General features: G+C 40.4%; 1 protein-coding gene across 1 annotated transcript in view; it reads right to left on the reverse strand.

Annotated features, from left to right (window-relative positions):
* FREM2 (FRAS1 related extracellular matrix 2) overlaps positions 1-18,126 on the reverse strand; it is a 221,779-nt gene that overhangs the window by 192,077 nt on the left and 11,576 nt on the right. Inside the window, exon 2 of the mRNA XM_050937089.1 lies at positions 16,784-16,873. Coding sequence (XP_050793046.1) covers positions 16,784-16,873 — 90 coding nt within the window. The remainder of the gene's footprint in view (positions 1-16,783; positions 16,874-18,126) is intronic.

An 18,126-nucleotide genomic window follows, 5' to 3' on the forward strand; every position in this document is an offset into this window, starting at 1 on the left:
AGGGGAAAAGGAATCAACTAGTCCAGCAGTTAGATGCAGCAATGCTTCATCCCTGCCTTTGGGAGAGTGAACCTCAGAGAAAAAATATATGCCTCTTTAAAGTACTACATGGGGAGACAGCCAACCATCCCTGTAGACACTGAAGGAGGGGAGCTACAGTTTTAGAGAAAGCTGTGAAGGATTGAACACTTGTGAGACTAAAAGATGGGGTTTTGCCCAATTTTTTTCAACTGTACATAATGAATTTTACTGAAATCCATTTTTCTAATAGAATCTGATCTTGATCCCACTGAAATCCTGGCAAACTTCACATTGACTTCAGTGGACCTTAACTTCTAGGCACAAAGGGTGGATTCACAAAGGTATTTAGGTGCTTAACTCTCACCAATTTCAGGAGGAGTTAGGTGCTTAAATACCTTGGTGACTCCCACCCAAAGGGCCTCATCCAAAGCATACTAACCTCCCATTGACTTCACTGGATATTGGAACAGGTCCTAAATTTGCACCAAAGGCATCCTCACTGCTTTAGTCAATATGCCCCACCCTAACTACAAAGCTTTACTGAGGCAGCAAGGTGTGTGATAACAGCATTCCTTCAATCCCAAAGAAAATGTGTGTGAAACAGTAAAGTGGCAGAAGCAGTGTGCTAATACTTAAGTTACAAGTAACTGGAATTTGAATCCTGGCAAACATACAGGGAAATGTTCTATCGAGTCTAAAGAATTAATGTTTTACTAATGATTCTGAGGTAAAAAAACAAGCTGAAAGCCTGTTTCTGAAACAAGAAAATAGAAAGCTCTGTGAAAAGAGAGATTTTTCTAAGAGCCTTGTTCTTAACAAAATTCCTTCTATTACTAAAACCAAAAACTAATTAGCTGTTGAGCATTCTGTAAAAGAAAGATTAACTGAAGAGACTCCCATGTAGGAAACTAAACCACAATATACCAGTTTAAGAAATTCCCATCTGGGCCAAATCCAAAAAAAAAAAAAAAACCTACTTCATTTACCGTAATGATGATTTTTCACTTTGTTTTTCTTATTCCCAACTTCACTCCTCTCACCTTCCTCTTTTTAAATTCTTAGTTACCAGCTATAAAGAATAGGTCCCACTACTACTGTGAGAATGTGAACTGCATCCAAATATAGTGTGTGCGCATTAAATAAAACCAATCTCTTCCTTTCTTCAGTAGTATATGAAAGTGTTGATTGGGCCAGAATGCTCAGCATCTTTCAGGATCCAGCTGAACTTCAAGCACATGAACGAGTAATATCACAGCTTAAGGGCTCTGATTCAGGATAGCATCTCCACTCAGGAGAATACACAATTACTTGTCCTACCAAACCGGGTCCAGTTTTGCTGGATCAGACCAGAGGGGTCAGCTCCCAAAAGATTAAAGATATAGATCAATAAAACAATAACACCGCCTTTCATCCATAGATCACTGGTTAAAATTTAGCCCAGCTGAACAAAAGTTGCTAACGTCATTCTTTTTCCAAATAAACATGTTTCCACATCCCAAATAGCATCACAATTTGCCCCCATGTTGGCAGTCTCAATAGAGAGGCCAAGTAATGAATAGACAGAGACAAAAACATTAATGGATGTCTCCATATAAACGTAAAACATTCAGTTTAAAAGCAATCCTGACGATACATCATATGCATGTTGTGGGGGATAAGGGAATTCTTTGCCTGTTTGATATTAGATAGGAACACTCACATGAAAACTTTGGGTGAAGAATCTCTGCCCCACTCAAGTAATATAAAGAAAGCAAAATCTGACCCCAAGCATTTAGCTGTGGATACATTTGGCATGGGGAAGTCTCCAGCAGATGTAAACCTGAGAAGCTGGCTTCTATGCTTTCTTCAGTGCATCTTGTGGCACAGAGGGGAGTCAGGGCAATGGAGGGGCATGTGTAGGGTGTGGAAGGATGTACAAGTGGAGTGGCTAGAATGCAAAGATCCCCAGAAACTGTTAGTTGGTATACAGCTGCTTGGGGAGCAAGGCCAGCTACCTCAGTTCAGAGCAACTCCCAGGCTTCTCTGACCGGCATCTGGGGCCAGAGTCAGCAAAGAATGGCACTAAATCGGGGGACCCAGATAATCTTCATCCAAGAATATTAAAGGAACTGGCACATGAAATTGCTAGCCCATTAGCAAGATTTTTAATGAATCTGTAAACTCAAGGGGTTGCACCGTACAATTGGAGAATTGCTAACATAGTTCCTATTTTTAAGAAAGGGGGAAAAAATGTGATCCAGGTAACTACAGGTCTGTCAGTTTGACAACTGTAGTATGCAAGGTGTTGGAAAAAAAATTGAAGGAGAAAGTAGTTAAGGACACAGGTCAATGGTAATTGGGACAAAATACAACATGGTTTTACAAAAGGTAGATCATGCCAAACCAACCTGATCTCCTCCTTTAAGAGGGTAACAGATTTTTTAGATAAAGGAAACGCAGTGGATCTAATTTACCTTGATTTCAGTAAAGTATTTGATACGGTTCCACATGGGGAATTATTAGTAAAATTGGAAAAGATGGGGATCAATATGAAAATTGAAAGGTGAATAAGGAACTGGTTAAAGGGGAGACTACAATGGGTCATACTGAAAGGAGGTTACTAGTGGAGTTCCTCAGGGATCGGTTTTGGGACCAATCTTTTTATTATTGACCTTGGCACAAAAAGTGGGAGTGTGCTAATAAAGTCTGTGGATGACACAAAGCTGGGGTATTGCCAATACAGAGAAGGACCAGGATATCATACAGGAAGATCTGGATTACCTTGTAAACTGGAGTAATAGTAATAGGATGAAATTTAATAGTGAAAAATGCAAGGTCATGCATTTAGGGATTAATAAGAAGAATTTTCGTTATAAGATGGGGACTCCTCAGTTAGAAGTAACAGAGGAAGAGGAGGACCTTGGAATATTGGTTGATCACAGGATGACTATGAGCCGCCAATGTGATATGGAATTGAAAAAAGCTAATGCGGTCTTGGGATGCATGAGGCAAGGTATTTCCAGTAGAGACAAGGAGGTGTTAGTACCATTATACAATCACTGGTGAGACCTCATCTGGAATACTGTGTGCAGTTCTGGTCTCTCATGTTTAAGAAGAATGAATTTAAAATGGAAAAGGTACAGAGAAGGGCTACAAGATGATCCAAAGAATGGAAAACCTAGTTTTTGAAAGGAGACTCAAAAAAATCGGCTTGTTTAGCCTAACCAAAAGAAGGCTGAGGGGAGATATGATTGCACTCTATAAATATATCAGAGGGATAAATACCAGGAAGGAAGCGGAATTATTTAAGATCAATACCAATGTGGACATAAGAACAAATTGATATAAACTGGCCATCAGGAAGTTTAGACTTGAAATTAGATAAAGATTTCTAACCATCAGAGGAGTGAAGTTCTGGAACAGCCTTCCAAGGGGAGCAGCGGGGGAAAAAGATGTATCTGGCTTCAAGACTAAGCTTGATAAATTTATGGAGGGGATGGTATGATGGGATAGACTAATTCTGGCAATTAACTGATCTTTGACTATTAGCGGTAAATATATCCAATGACCTGTGATGGGATGTTAGATGGGGTAAGATCTGAGTTACTACAGAGAATTCTTTCTTGGGTGTCTTGCTGGTGAGTCTTGTCCACATGCTCAGGGTTTAGCTAATCACCATATTTGGGGTCTGGAAGGAATTTTCCTCCAGGGCAGATTGGCAGAGGCCCTGGGTATTTTTTGCCTTCCTCTGCAGCGTGGGGCACGGGTCACTTGCTGGAGGATTCTCTGCACCTTGAAGTCTTTAAACCATGATCTGAGGACTTCAATGGCTCAGACATAGGTTAGAGGTTTGTTGAGGGAGTGAGTGGGTGAGATTTTGCGGCCTGCATTGTGGAGGAGATCAGACTAGATGATCATATTGGTCCCTTCTGACCTTAAAGTCTACGAGTCTATGAGAATCTGGGAGCTATAACCAGCTCCCTGACAGACCTCCTGGCATGAAAAGAGAAGCTTAAAGACAGCAGGGAAAAATCCACAGTTGGCAGGGATCAGAATAATAGAAATGATTTTTTAAATCTATATTAGGTACTAAAGAGATTCTGACAATGGTATAGGCCTGACACTAGATGAAGACGGTAACGTTGTTAATATTAATGCAGAAAAGATAGACGAGCTCAGTAAATATTTCTGTTCTTTATTTGGAAAGAAGCAATATGATGTGCATGTAGCAGGTAATGAGGATGAAGTACTTTCCAGGCCATTAGTAACCACAGAGGATGTTAAACACCATCTGCTGGGGTAAATGTTTTTAAATCAGCAGTACTTGTTCCCAAGATTCCTTAAAGAGCTGGCTGAGGGAATCTCTGGCCTGCAGATGTTCATTTTAATAAATCCTGGAATACCAGGGCAATGCCAAAACACTGGAAGAGTCCTAAAGATGTGCCAATATTCAAAAAGGGCAAAGGGAATGATCTGGGTAACAATAGGCTGGTTAGTCTAACATCAATACTGGGCAAAACAATAGAAAAGCTGATACGGGAATCATTTAATAAAGAGTAAAAGGACAGGAATATAATAACCAGTCAACATGGTTTTATGGAAAACAGATCTCATCAGACAAACCTATTTTCGTTCTTTGATGAGATTAGAAGTTTGGTTGATAAAGGTAACTGTTAGTCTATAAGGTGCCACAGGATTCTTTGCTGCTTTTAAAGGTAACTATAGAGATTTAATATACCTAGACTTTTGTAAGGTGTTTGACTTAGTACAACATGACATGCTGATTAAAAAATTAGTATTACACAGTATCAGTAAAGTACACAATGAATGGATTAAGAACTGGCTGACATATTTCAAAAAGTAGTAGTCAATGGGAAATAACCATCAAATGGGGATGCTTCTAGTGGGCTTCCGTAAGGATCGATCCTAGGCCCGATGCCATACAATATTTTCAACAATGATCTAGAAGTAAACATAAAAATCACAGTTGAAGAAATCTGTGGATGAAACAAGGATTGGTGGAATGTTAAATAATGAGAACAAGGCAAAAACAATGACTCCTTGTGGCACCCCGAGACTAACAAATTTATTTGGGCATAAGCTTTTGTGGGCTAGAACCCACTTCATCAGATGCATGGAGTGGAAAATACAGGAGCAGGTATAAATACATGAAAGGATGGGGGTTGCGTTACCAAGTGTGATGTCAGTCTAACGAGATAAATCAATTAACAGCAAGATACCACGAGAGGAAAAATAACTTTTGAAGTGGTAATGAGAGTAGTTCATTACAGACAGCTGACAAGAAGGTGTGAGTAACAGTAGGGAGAAATTAGTATTGGGGAAATTAGGTTTAGGTTTTGTAATGACCCAACCACTCCCAGTTTTTATTGATGGTATCCAGTTTACAAATTAATTCCAGTTCTGCAGCTTCACATTGGAGTCTGTTTTTGAAGTTTTTTGGTTTAAGAATTGCCACTTTCAGATCTTGTTATTGAGTGATCAGAGAGACTGAAATGTTCTCCTACTGGTTTTGGAAAGTTATGATTCCTGATGACAGATGTGTGTCCATTTATTCTTTTGCACAGAGACTGTCCAGTTTGGCCAACGTACATGGCAGAGGGGCATTGCTGGCACATGATGGCATATATCACATTGCTAAATGTGCAGGTGAACGAGCCCCTGATGGTGTGGATGATGTGGTTAGGTCCTATGATGGTGTCCCTTGAATAAGTATGTGGATCGAGTTGGCACCAGAGTTTGTTGCAGGGTTTCGTTCCTGGGTTGTGTTTTTGTTATGTGGTGTGTAGTTGCTGGTGAGTACTTGCTTCAGGTTGGGGGACTGTCTGTAAGCGAGGACTGGCCTATCTTCCTAGGTCTGTGAGAGTGAGGGATCATTCTTCAGGATAGACTGCAGATCCTTGATTATGCACTGGAGAGGTTTTAGTGGGGGCTTAAGGTGACGGCTAATGGCATTCTGTTACTTTCTTTGTTGGGCCTGTCCTGTAGTAGGTGACTTCTGGGTACCCTTCTGGCTCTGTCAATCTGTTTCTTCACTTCACTAGGTGGGTATTTGTAGTTTTAAGAATGCTTGACAGAGATCCTGTAGGTGTTTGTCTCTGTCTGAGGGATCAGAGCAAATGTGGTTGTATCTTAGAGCTTGGCTGTAGACAATGGATCGTGTGATGTGATATCAAGGAAAGATAGAGACACATAGGTAAGTACAGCAGTCAGTAGGTTTCCGGTATAGGGTGGTGTTTATTGACCATCGCTTATTAGCACTGTAGTGTCTAGGAAGCTGACCTCTTGTTTGGATCAGTTCAGGCTGGGGTTGACGGTGGGGTGGAAACTGTTGAAATCATGGTGGAATTCCTCAAGGTCCTCCTTCCCATGGGTCCAGATGATGAAGATGTCATCAATGTAGCGCACGCAGAATAGGAGCATAAGGGGACGAGAGCTGAGAAAGCATTGTTCTAAGTCAGGCATAAAAAACATTGGCATACTGAGGGGCCATGCAGGTACCCATAGCAGTCCTGCTGATTTGAAGGTATAAATTGTCCCCAAATCTGAAACAGTCGTGGGTGAGGACAAAGTCACAAAGTTCAGCTACCAGGTTTGCCATGATGGTATCGGGGATGCTATTCCTGATGGACAAAGCAGTAACACAGGGTGATCACATTCGCTTGGTAAGCTGGGCTCTCTCAAACAAAATGTGTTTTAATACAGAAAAATACAAAGTTTAACATCTAGAAACAAGGAATGCAGGCCATGCCTAGAGAATGAGTAACTGCATCCTGGAAAGCAGTGATTGTGAAAAAGATTTAGGGGTCACAGTGTACATGCAACTGAACATGACCACTCAGTGCAATGCTGTGGCACAACAGGCTAACATGATCCTAACATGTATAAACAGGGGAGCAGGGAGGAGATTTTACCACTGAATACAAAGTAGGTGAGAGCAATATTAGAATACTGCATCCAGTTCTGGTGTCCACATTTTAAAAAGGATGCTGATAAACTGAAGAAGGTGCAGAGAAGAACCACAAAAATGATTTGAAGGCTGGATAATATGCCTCCCTGTGAGAGATGTAACAAGCTCAATGTGTTTAGCTTACCAAAAAGAGATTAAGTTGTTACTTGATTACAGTGTATATCTTCCCATGGAGAAAATACTGGGTTCGAAAGGGCTCTTTAATCTATCAGAGAAAGGCATAATAAGAGCTAATAGCTGGAAGCTGAAGGCAGTCAATTATTTTGGAAATAAGGCACAGATTATTAATAGTGAGGGTAATTAACAACTGGAACAAACTACCAAGGGTAGTAGAGATTCTCCATATGTTAATGGCTTCAGATCAAAACTGGATGCCTTTCTGGAAGATATGATTTACACAAACACAAGTTATTTGGTTCAGTGAAGGGGTTTCTCGGTGAAATTTAATGTACAAGAGATCAGACTAGATGATCCTATGGTTCCTTCTAACCTTAAACTCTGTGAACCTATGGGGTGCCAAGTGGAAGATGGACACAGCACAGAATCTACACAAAATCTGAAGCAGGCTCTGCTTTTCCTATTCTAAGTTTCAGCTCTTTATATATTGATATTCTAAAACTTTTCTTTCTTTAAAATGTCTATACCTGTAAGTTTAGCCTCAATCAGGAACACTAAGGTACCTTTCAATAATAAATCTCTCATTTTTTGTGTGGCTGGCTGTCATTTAATATCTTTGGAGGGGATACCTTTCTATTATGAAGTCTCCCCAATTCTTTATGACTGCTATCACTGTGTCTTAACTTCCCACAGAGGCAGGTATACAGCAGGTTCAGAAAGCAAACTGGACACAAATATCCAGGATGATAGAAGCAACAGGTCTTGTGCCTTTATGAGTAAATGTCTTTTTCCTCTAAAGAAGCCCTGTATTTTAAACCCTACACGCAACAAAGACTGACTTTTAACATGGACATCATCACTCCTCCTTCACATCACAGTGAGCGTTTGCCATCTGACAGCCCAGGAGCAAGACCACTTACAGAATCCGGTTCTTTTTCCTCAGCTGATAGTGGCGTCTTTCCAATTAACAGCACTAATCCATCCTCTCGCTAAAAGGCTCAGCTACATCAGACTCAAAACTCCTGCCAAAATGCCTTCCACAGCAGTGAGTTGGGAAGCCGACCAGGGAGGAGTCTATTCATGGAGTCAGTAAGTCACATGATGCAAAACTAGTAAGAATTTGAATATAAAGAGGCAATAAAAGCCATCATACAGTTTTTGCTAATATGCTGTTAAACTTCCAGAAAGAAGGATTATTATGATGGCAAAAGATAAATATGTTTCATTTAAGAAGTATGTGCTGTAATTGTTTAATGCCAACAGATACTTATACTATTTAAATTAAGATATCTCATGTTTTAATGTTCTCCAGTAGATCAAGAATCACTAGCTTTGTTTGTCAGAAAACAATTCTAACATAGCTCTGAAGTTAACCTATATAAAATCGGATTGCATAGACAGTAACTCCTCACTTAAAGTCATCCTTGTTAACATTCTTTCGTTGTTACGTTGCTGATCAATTAGGGAACATGCTTATTTAAAGTTGTGCGATGTTCCCTTATAACGTCATTTGGCAGCTGCCTGCTTTGTCCACTGCTTGCAGAAAGAGCAGCCCATTGGAGTTAGCTGGTGGGGACTTGGAACCAGAGTGGACTGGCAAGCCCTCTATCAGCTCCCCAATCCCCTAAGTTCCCTGTGCTGCAGCCGCCCAGCAAGCTAGCAAATGCCAGCAGTTCAGCTGTCTCTCTCCCCACTGCCCTGTGCTGTTCCTGCCCTCTGCCTCAGAGCTGCTCCCGGGAGCTTCTTGCTTGCTGTGGGAGAGGGAGAGAAGAGGGGGGCTAATATCAGGGTGTCCTCCTCCCCCCTGCTCCTGCCACCCACTTACCCCACCTCCATAGAGCAGGGGACACGACAGGGCTCAGGACGGAGGGAGCTTGCTGGCTGCAGCTGCTGTCTCAACTTCCTGATCTAAAAAGGCAATGTACTTAGAGTGGGATTACCGTACTTAAAGGAGCAATGCACATCTCTCTCTCTCTCTCTCTCTCTCTCACAGGGAGTGTGTTTCTGTCTGCCATGCTGTCTCTCCTCCCTCTATTCATGCTGCCTTGCAGAGTGTGAGGCTACATTAGGTACCTAAGGAGCCTGCACTCAGGGCAGCCTGCTTTCATGGGGTTGCCTAATCACTTGGCCTTTCACTCTTCCCCTGCCCTTTTTGGCTCTGCTGTTCCAATTGCCTCCCCCTGCCTGTCACTTTTTGTTTTTTTTTGCCCTGCTGTTTGTTGTTATCATTGGGTTTGTTTGTTTTCTAACTCAGCTACTCAGAGGACAGCAAACACATTTTTCATACTGGCAGCAAAACACCTATGGCCAGCCCTGTTAAGTAGTTCATGTTTGCACAGAACTTGAGCATACAGAGCATTATCTGAGCCAAATCTTGCTTACTTCACTGACCAGAATACTCCCGATGAAATCAATGGGTCTACTCAGGTAAGCAAGGCAAGCAAAATGTGGCTCTAAAAGAGCTAAACATAACAGAACCAATCCAATTCCTACTGAAATCAATGAGAGTCTTTCCACCGACTTTAATGGGAGCTGGACTGAGCCCTCTACACTTCCCACTGTAATTACCTGCTGACAAAGGGCATGGGACTTCTCTTATTCTTTACATAGCTCTTAATTTAGCTTGGACTGTTCAGCCACATAAAGCAATGACCAAAAAAAACCCCAATGATTCAGTTACAGAAAAGATTTTTTTTTATACTGTAGTGTCAAGCTACTATTTAAATCTTCTGGTGAAGCTTACAGTGAAAAGTGTGGTATGTGGAGAATTGTCTGGACACCAAAACAACTGCAACAAAACTGGCAATAGATCAGAATCCCATGCAGTCATCAGCAAAGGGAACATCTACCCTGCAATAAAAGGCCCACAGCACAGCTGCAGCTGACGTGGTCAATTGACTTGGGCCCACGGGGCACGGGTTGTGGGGCTAAAAATTGCCATGTACACATTTGGGGTAGGGCTCAGACCAAATGCCCACATTGCAATTTTTAGCCCCGCAGCCCAAGCCCTGCGAGCCCGAGTCAACTGTCCAGTGCTCTGAGACTTGGTGCTGCAGGTGTTTTATTGCAGTCTAGACACAGCCCACGTGATGAAAGGTACCACTAGCATAACCCTGGATGCCCCAGTTTTTAGTGCCAAAGAGAAATGTAACTGAACTTTCCTTTCATCACTGACATGCCCAAATCCCACAAGAGAGTTCATGTAAGGCTACTCCAAATAATTCTTAACATTTTAGTATATTGATTCTTTAAAAACTGCCAGATATTTTGATACAACTCCAAAACTTCCGTTCCTAAATTATTATACCACATAGTGGAAGCCACATCAGTGTTGTGGCTTCAAAGAAATAGCACTGACACCTGTTTTAACATGATAATTACATCCAAGAACCCCACACTGCTCGTTCTCTTTCTCTCTCTCTCTCTGAAATGAACAAACTGGGAAGGGGGGAGGAATTCAAATTCCAAAAAAGTTTTATGCAACGTTTATATAAACAAGGAATATGACCCAGACAAAATAGTGATACTTTATAAGGTTTAATAATGGAAGATTGCTTTAAGTAGTAGACCAGGGTTTCTTTTATTAACATCATTTCTTGTATAAACATATATGGAAACTGTCCATGAAGTTTACCCAGAAGTTAAGTCTGTAAATTAAGCATTTAAAACTATCTTTGAAAAGTTCCTTGATTCTGTGAGGATTTAACCAAGTGGTAAATCAGGAAAGTGTGCTGCAGTGTCAAGGTATTTAGGGATCTGAAATGAAAGCCTGGGCTTTCCCAGGCTTTGGCTTAAAGACAGAAAAATTTCTCAAAAGAGTCATAATCACAGATTCTTGTTTCTCTCTTTCACTGGGGATCCTCAGCATTCCTTTTACAACCATATGAATCTTTGTTTCCTCATTCAAAATCATTCCACCCTCAAAGCACCATTCAGGAAGGATGGGACTCTTTAAGAAGCAGTTCTGACAGACTCCGAACTGCAGTCTGGGGGTAAGGATTACTGTTGAGACTAGGGGAGGCAGGAAACAGTTTACTCATCCCATGAGATTTTGAAAAGTGTTCCCATCTCAAATCAGGACAAGTCAATCTTGAAAACATTTTGAGATCCAAAAAAAAACCCACAACAAGGTTGATTAGGTCAATCAAAATGTTTTGTTTTGATAATTTTGAAGCATTCTGTTTAATTTCAACATCATCTTTTTACATTTTTACTATAAATTAGCTTACATTTTGAAATAAAAATTATTTTTAATTGAAAATTTGAACTTTTTGAAATTGTTGAAAAACTCTATTTTGGCATTTTCAACTCTTTCTCTCCCCCTCCTCCCCATTTTATTTTTAAACAGGAAATTCCTCAGAACCAGCCCCTTTCCCATAAAAAGTTTCAGCTTTGTCAAGTCAGCATTTTCTGGCAAAAACATTTAATTGAAAAATTCCTGACCAGATCTAGTTGAGACATATCACCTGAATCCCTCCAACCAGGAACTCAGTTCTGTTCTTAAGTGCCCTGAGCACCAGATGGCTTGCAGAGGAAGAAGAGGAGGAAACAAACCAAAAAACACTGCCATTAAAAGGGCCAGACAAGAGATGAAAGACTCAGCAACAAGGTCCCCAAATGTAACATACACTGGGGCCAGATTCATAGCAAGTGTAAGTCAAGGCACTTCCATTGAAGTGAATGGTGTTATGTTAATTTATACCAGGTTAAGATCTGGCCTTAAATGTTTCAAAGGTATCTGTCATATCAAAATAGAAAGGATAATTTTATGTGGAAAAAAATGGAGCTATGCCCTTCCTGATGGTACTGATAAAAAAGAAGCTTTTGATCTTCTACAGCCAGCACGGTATGCAGGAATGAGCACAGGATTGGGATCAAACAATGCCTGTACTCCAGTATTAGCTCTAGCATTCTTGGCTATGAGACTCTGGGCATACGACAACTTTTCTATCAATGTTTTCCCTCATCTGTTAAATGATTTTTCCTCATCTTACAGAGGTATTTGAGGATTAATTAGCTAAGGTCTGTGCAATACTTTGACATTATGGTTCCAGATGCTGGAGTATGTTCTGTCCATTTTGCTCTGCACTAGCAGCAGAATCTGCCCATAAAGTCAATGTAACCCATCTGAACTAGTTTCATGTTTCTTGAGACATGCACCAGACTCCAAGAGGAAAACAACAATTTTTCATAGATTGAACAAGACAGACATTTAGCTCCACATTCTCATTAAGATTACATAAAATAAATCTGAAGTACACTGGGCATAAAATGAAGGTAGAATACGGTCCTTAGATGTCAGCCATGTATTTACTTCAGTCATTTCTTATCTAAGAAGCAAGAATGCTCCACATAGTGGATAAGGGGATATGGTGTGGAATTTTCTGTGACAGGAACAGGTTTCAATGCACTGAAACAAATTTGTGCATTAACTTTCATTCCAAATGGATTAGTGCCATTTTTCACAGTTGAAATGCTAACTCTACACATATACAGAAGGCACCATGTATCAGGCGGACCTGACTTCTTTAACACTGCAATGTCGCCATACTTATTAAAGCTTATCATAAATCTATTATACTATGTATAAACGACACAAAGAGTCTGTCTTACACCAATTAAAGGCTCAGACATTTTGAGTTAAAGCTGAATTTCCATCCTCAACCCAATAAATATAGTTATGTACTACAGGAGTCTCTGAAGAGCTTGTGACTGTACATCCCATAAACATGTACTCACAGCAACATGCATAAAGTCCAGGAGTTCAGCCATCACTCTGGATTTCCATTTCTTCCTACCACTGCCACTTCTGCCTCCTGTTTTCTTTCCTGCTTTCTGGTAATATTGGTTCCTTTGTTGTTAATATTAACATGTCAAGGGATTCCAGGCAGTTAAGATTCAAAATTCACTACATTTAAATGTTTGCTCATATGAAGAGGATAGGGTGACCAGACAGCAAGTGTGAAAAATCAGGACGGGTGTCGGGGGTAATAGGAGCCTATATAAGAAAAAGACCCAAAAATCAGGACTGTCCCTATAAAATCAGGACATCTGGTCACCTTAGAAGAGGAGGATTTTTCCAACATTTTTTTTTCTTTTTTCAACCTATCACTACAGTGTGCATGATTAAAAGAAAAAAGTCTAAGTATGGCTCTTGTGCCACCCATACATAATCAAAGCCCAGTTTCTGCACCAGGCTCAGCAAGCATGGCTCCCCAGCACCGACGTGGACTCATATTAATGTCAATGGGACTTCACAAAGGCATAGGGGTATGTACCAGCAGATCCCAATACAGGACAGAACAGTAAATCAGATGACGTAGAGTTACCACCATTAAAACCTCAATACAGTTACCACATAATATCTGAGATAGTACAGTTATTTCCTGTTCTAAGAACAGTGAAATTTGTCCAAGAAACCATCCTTATGAAGCAACTTGCTGTCTTAAGAGACTGCCCCAAAGAATTCCCAAACATGGTAAGCACAACTCTGCTGCACCATTAGTAGAATATCACTTTTGAAAGTGTTTGTTCAATACAGTTTTTGACTTACCTAAAATAATATTTATGGAATAATTTCAACAAACATTAATTCTTTGATCAAGTCATATTCTGACTGATTTCACTGTAGTTCAACTCATCCAGAGTTAAGGGTTCCCATAGAAAGAGTGAATTACTTATTTTTACACCTTTAGGTAATGTACAGTAGACATCACAACCTTGTTTACTACTGCATGACTTCAAAAAGCAATGCTAATTCAAGAGACAGAAATAAAGACAGGAGAAAACTGAAGCATGTCATATATAATCCTATTGTGGATTTGGGTATTCTGAACTGAACCTTTCACTCCTTAATGTTGTGTTTATTCACTCAGAAGTAGCTGGTTTTGCATCAAGAACACAGAAACAAGTATCTGTGCATTACTGACATTCTGCCAAAAATCTACGTGACCTGCGCAACACAGGCTTTGATGTCTTTTTGAGAAAGACTGAAATTTAGAAAGGCAAGTTTCTGCTCTTTTCTCATATGAAATTATAGCTTCTGAAGAGCCTGCTAGTATAATTTAGTTATTATTCCAAACAAAGAAAACTATTAGTGCCTCAGTCCCAAATTTCATCCCTTTCAAGTTCTTTAGCCGACCATTTCTCACAAAATATGTTGAAATACAATATAACTCAATGTTTTCCATGGTTTAAGTAAAGACTACATCATTACTGTTAGTGTTACCTTACCACCTAGGTAAGGTATGTGCAACATGATAATGTATCTGGTAGAGCTCTGTTGAAAATTCCCAAAGGGTTAGAAAATCAACAATCAGCTTTGAAGTAGAATGATTCCTTTTATTATTATGAAAAAATCTCATGATATTACAGGTTACAATTGGACACAATAAATACTGTTGCCCTTCTGCCAAGTGGCAGCAGATGTCCAGGACTTTGGCAAGCTGGCTTCCTAGTAAAAGAAAAATAAGTGACACGGACTCTGGGTGTATGCTATGTGTACCTTGTTTTAGCTACACATATACACCAACAGAAGTGGCCAAACACTACAGAGGCAGATCTGACCATCAGAAAGCTCTGCCTGTCACCAATGCCCATGTCCTAGGGAGCATATTTGTCTTGACTCTAATCACAGATCAAGGCAGAAAACAAACTCTCCATCTGCTCACATAGCTCTACTCAGAGCCTTCCATAACAAAACTAATACGACCATACTGCTACTCTTCCTAACACTGGAGCTCACACATTAAGAAAAAGAACTTGGGAGACTCCATGTAACAACGACATTTGGTGACTCTTGCCATAACAATACTATTGTATTGCATGCAAAATATTTCACACAGTGTTTCGTACACATATCTGTACTTAACCTTTCATTCCCCTGATCTAGGAATGGGTTTAATTAAAATATTTTGGGAAAATAAGACTGATGCCATAAATAATCAGTTTATCTGGTGTTAATGGGCCAGTACAGATTAGCGATCACATTTTGAAAAGTGGTCTCTAATTCCAAGAGCCTTATTTGTGCCTCAGGAGACATCATCTCTTAGACCAGTGGTAGGCAACCTATGGCACGTGTGCCAAAGGCGGCACGCAAGCTGATTTTCAGTGGCACTCACACTGCCTGGGTCCCGGCCATCAATCCGGGGTGCTCTGCATTTTAATTTCATTTTAAATAAAGTTTCTTAAACATTTTAAAAACTTTATTTATCTAACATACAACAATAGTTTAGTTATATATTATAGACTTATAGAAAGAGATCCTCTAAAAACATTAAAATGTATTACTGGCAAGTGAAACCTTAAATTAGAGTGAATAAATGAAGACTCGGCACACCACTTCTGAAAGGTAGCCGACTCTTGTCTTATACAGATCCCTGGCACACACAAGGGGGTACACTCTGTGCCATCCAGAAGGATGGCGTAGAGCGCCCCACTCCCAGTACATTGCCCACTCCACAAGCCAGCGAGGATGGGCTCAGGGCTATTGCCAACCTCCTATGGGGCAATCTGCTAACTAAGGAGAGGGTGAGCTGAGCAGTTTCTGCTCACAGAGACTGCTATTGCAATTGGTTGTTAGATGGACGGTGCTTCTTGTCTTTGAGGGAGTGAGTGTGTCTGTGTGGTGAGGGAGGGGACACAAGTGCTGATCACAATGCGGCTCAAAATAGCTTTGTTCTTGAAAAGAGATTTTAGTGTTAAATTAAACTAATTAAAACTCACTGTTGCTTAGACATAAAGCAATTTAATTTATTGAAAAATATACTAAAGCATTCTAACTTAACAATCACCTACCATGCCATAAAGACATCTACACCTAGAAAGATCTCTGGTCATTTCTTAAAATGTAGCTTTCTGATAAAAAGTTAGCCATGTTCACACATATTGTTCCCAAAATCTTGTAGCAATATTTGTTTTGTTCTGGTAAATCATTTTCGCTGAAGAGCAACTATTAGATATATTTTAAATAGAAACATTTTCCCCCGCCTTCAAAGTCTCAGTTATTGAAATTCATCTGTTACTAATCACTCTGAGTAAGGCCCTGCATGTGACCAAACCCCAATGGATTTGACAGAAAGGATATGCAGAATGGGGACTCCACATGACCTGTGTGCTGAAAAGACTGGGTCCATGATGGCTCCTAATATTCTTCTTAGCATATGCGCAATGTGCTTCAGGTGGTACATGACCAGGATTCATCACCAAATTTGGTTCGCTGGTTGAATCATTAGCATCCCCAGCTTGGGCTGGGTACTGATGGGGAGTGCGGAGAAAGGTATTAGGTCCCACGGCCAGGAACCCCAACATGGGGCTTCTGAAGTGCAGCAGCCACTACTGCTGCTCATAAGCCGGTGCAGTACTTGCAGAGATATTATGTTGCAACTATGTTTCTGGGTTAGGGATACGCAGAAAAACTGCATAAAGCCCCATAACTTGAGCTTTATGTGGGATTTGAGGATTTCATCCTTTTACCATAGTAGTTAAATATTTTCACATTGAATATAGTTACTGTTCCTTCAAAACAACTTTTTGTAGCCACAGTAACAATAGTCCACAATATTGAAAAGCACAGAAGCTGGTGAAGTAACAGCTTACACAAGCTTCCTGTAATTAACCTAAACATCTGCATAAGGTAGTTCAACCCACAGAAAACTTCTAGAACAGCTGAGTACTTACCACCATCTTCAACAGTAAAACGGAAAAGGTCACTTGTGGCATTTTCACCTTCTCTTAAAACATAGCATATCTTCATGTCATCAATATCAGCTGGAAAATGTCAAGACAAACACATTTTAACTTAAATGTAAACAAAAACAGTTTGAATAGGAACACTTAATTATCATTAATTTGTTCATCAGAGGTCTGACTTCACTATTAGGTGATGTGTAAACTGCAGTGTTAATCCAGATTTAGGAGACACTGGGTTTGTTAAAATAGGGCTTGAGCATCTACACTCATTTTTAACCCCAGGCTAGAAATTGTTGAACCTTGGGTCCCAATCTGGGGCTCCAGAGTTTACAGTGCATTGCCTGGCCCCGAGTCCAACCACCCACATCCCAGATTTCCTAGCGCCCTCTCAAAATGTGACCAATTTTTGACCTTTACTTGTGGGGCTCTGTGGGAAAACTTGACTGTCCACCAAACTTTACTGTCCAGAAGACAAAGAAAATCAGCGCAGGGGATTGTGGGATACTTTTGGTAGACTCCCAGAGCACGAGTCCAGTGCGGCTGTGTGTACACTGCAAAGCAATATGGCTTGAACAATAGGTCCTGGCTTGACTCATGGGACCCTGGGTCCGAGCTCTGTGTTAGCATGATTTATGTGCACTTGGAAGGGGGGTTAGGCTTGAGTCTGAGTTCAAACAGAAGCCTAGGCTTACACTAGACATACTCTTACAGTCAGAGGATTTCAGTATTAATGGACTGCATGTTTTAAAAAAACAGTTCATTGTTTTATCCTATTTGATAAACAGAACCCAGAAGAAATGTGTATACATGTGTGTTATGAGTGCTGGTAAGAAGGTATGGTTATTTGTGAGGGTTTTACATGGGGGGGGGAGGTGTTTTGTTTTTGTGTAGCACTTTGTTCAGCTGAAATCATCACTAAGGGCCTGATTTTGCTACTGTGACTTATGCTGACTAGTACCTCACTCTGTAAGTAGTCTAGAATATGGTTCTACTCAACACAGATAAAGGTTGCAGAACTGGTCCTGAGTGCCTTGCCACTCATTCTGAAACAGCTGCTAACTTGTAGGATTAGTGCCCTCTACAGTTACATGAGGTGTGTCAAGCATGATCATTCAGACCACTGTGTAACACTGGTTTTCTTGATCAACAAGCCGTCCAGCAACAATTTGGACAATAAAAAAGGAGAAAAGGGATCAATCTTGCTGGTTGTACAAACAGGGAAAATATTGACACTCAAAAGAAACCTATTGCCATTGCTTATCACCACTAATGAATGCTATTGCAAGGAGGTACACTTCATAGACTAAAAGAGTATGAAGGAGCCAAGATAG

Source organism: Gopherus flavomarginatus, chromosome 1 (assembly GCF_025201925.1).
Source record: "Gopherus flavomarginatus isolate rGopFla2 chromosome 1, rGopFla2.mat.asm, whole genome shotgun sequence".
NCBI classification, from domain to species: domain Eukaryota; kingdom Metazoa; phylum Chordata; order Testudines; family Testudinidae; genus Gopherus; species Gopherus flavomarginatus.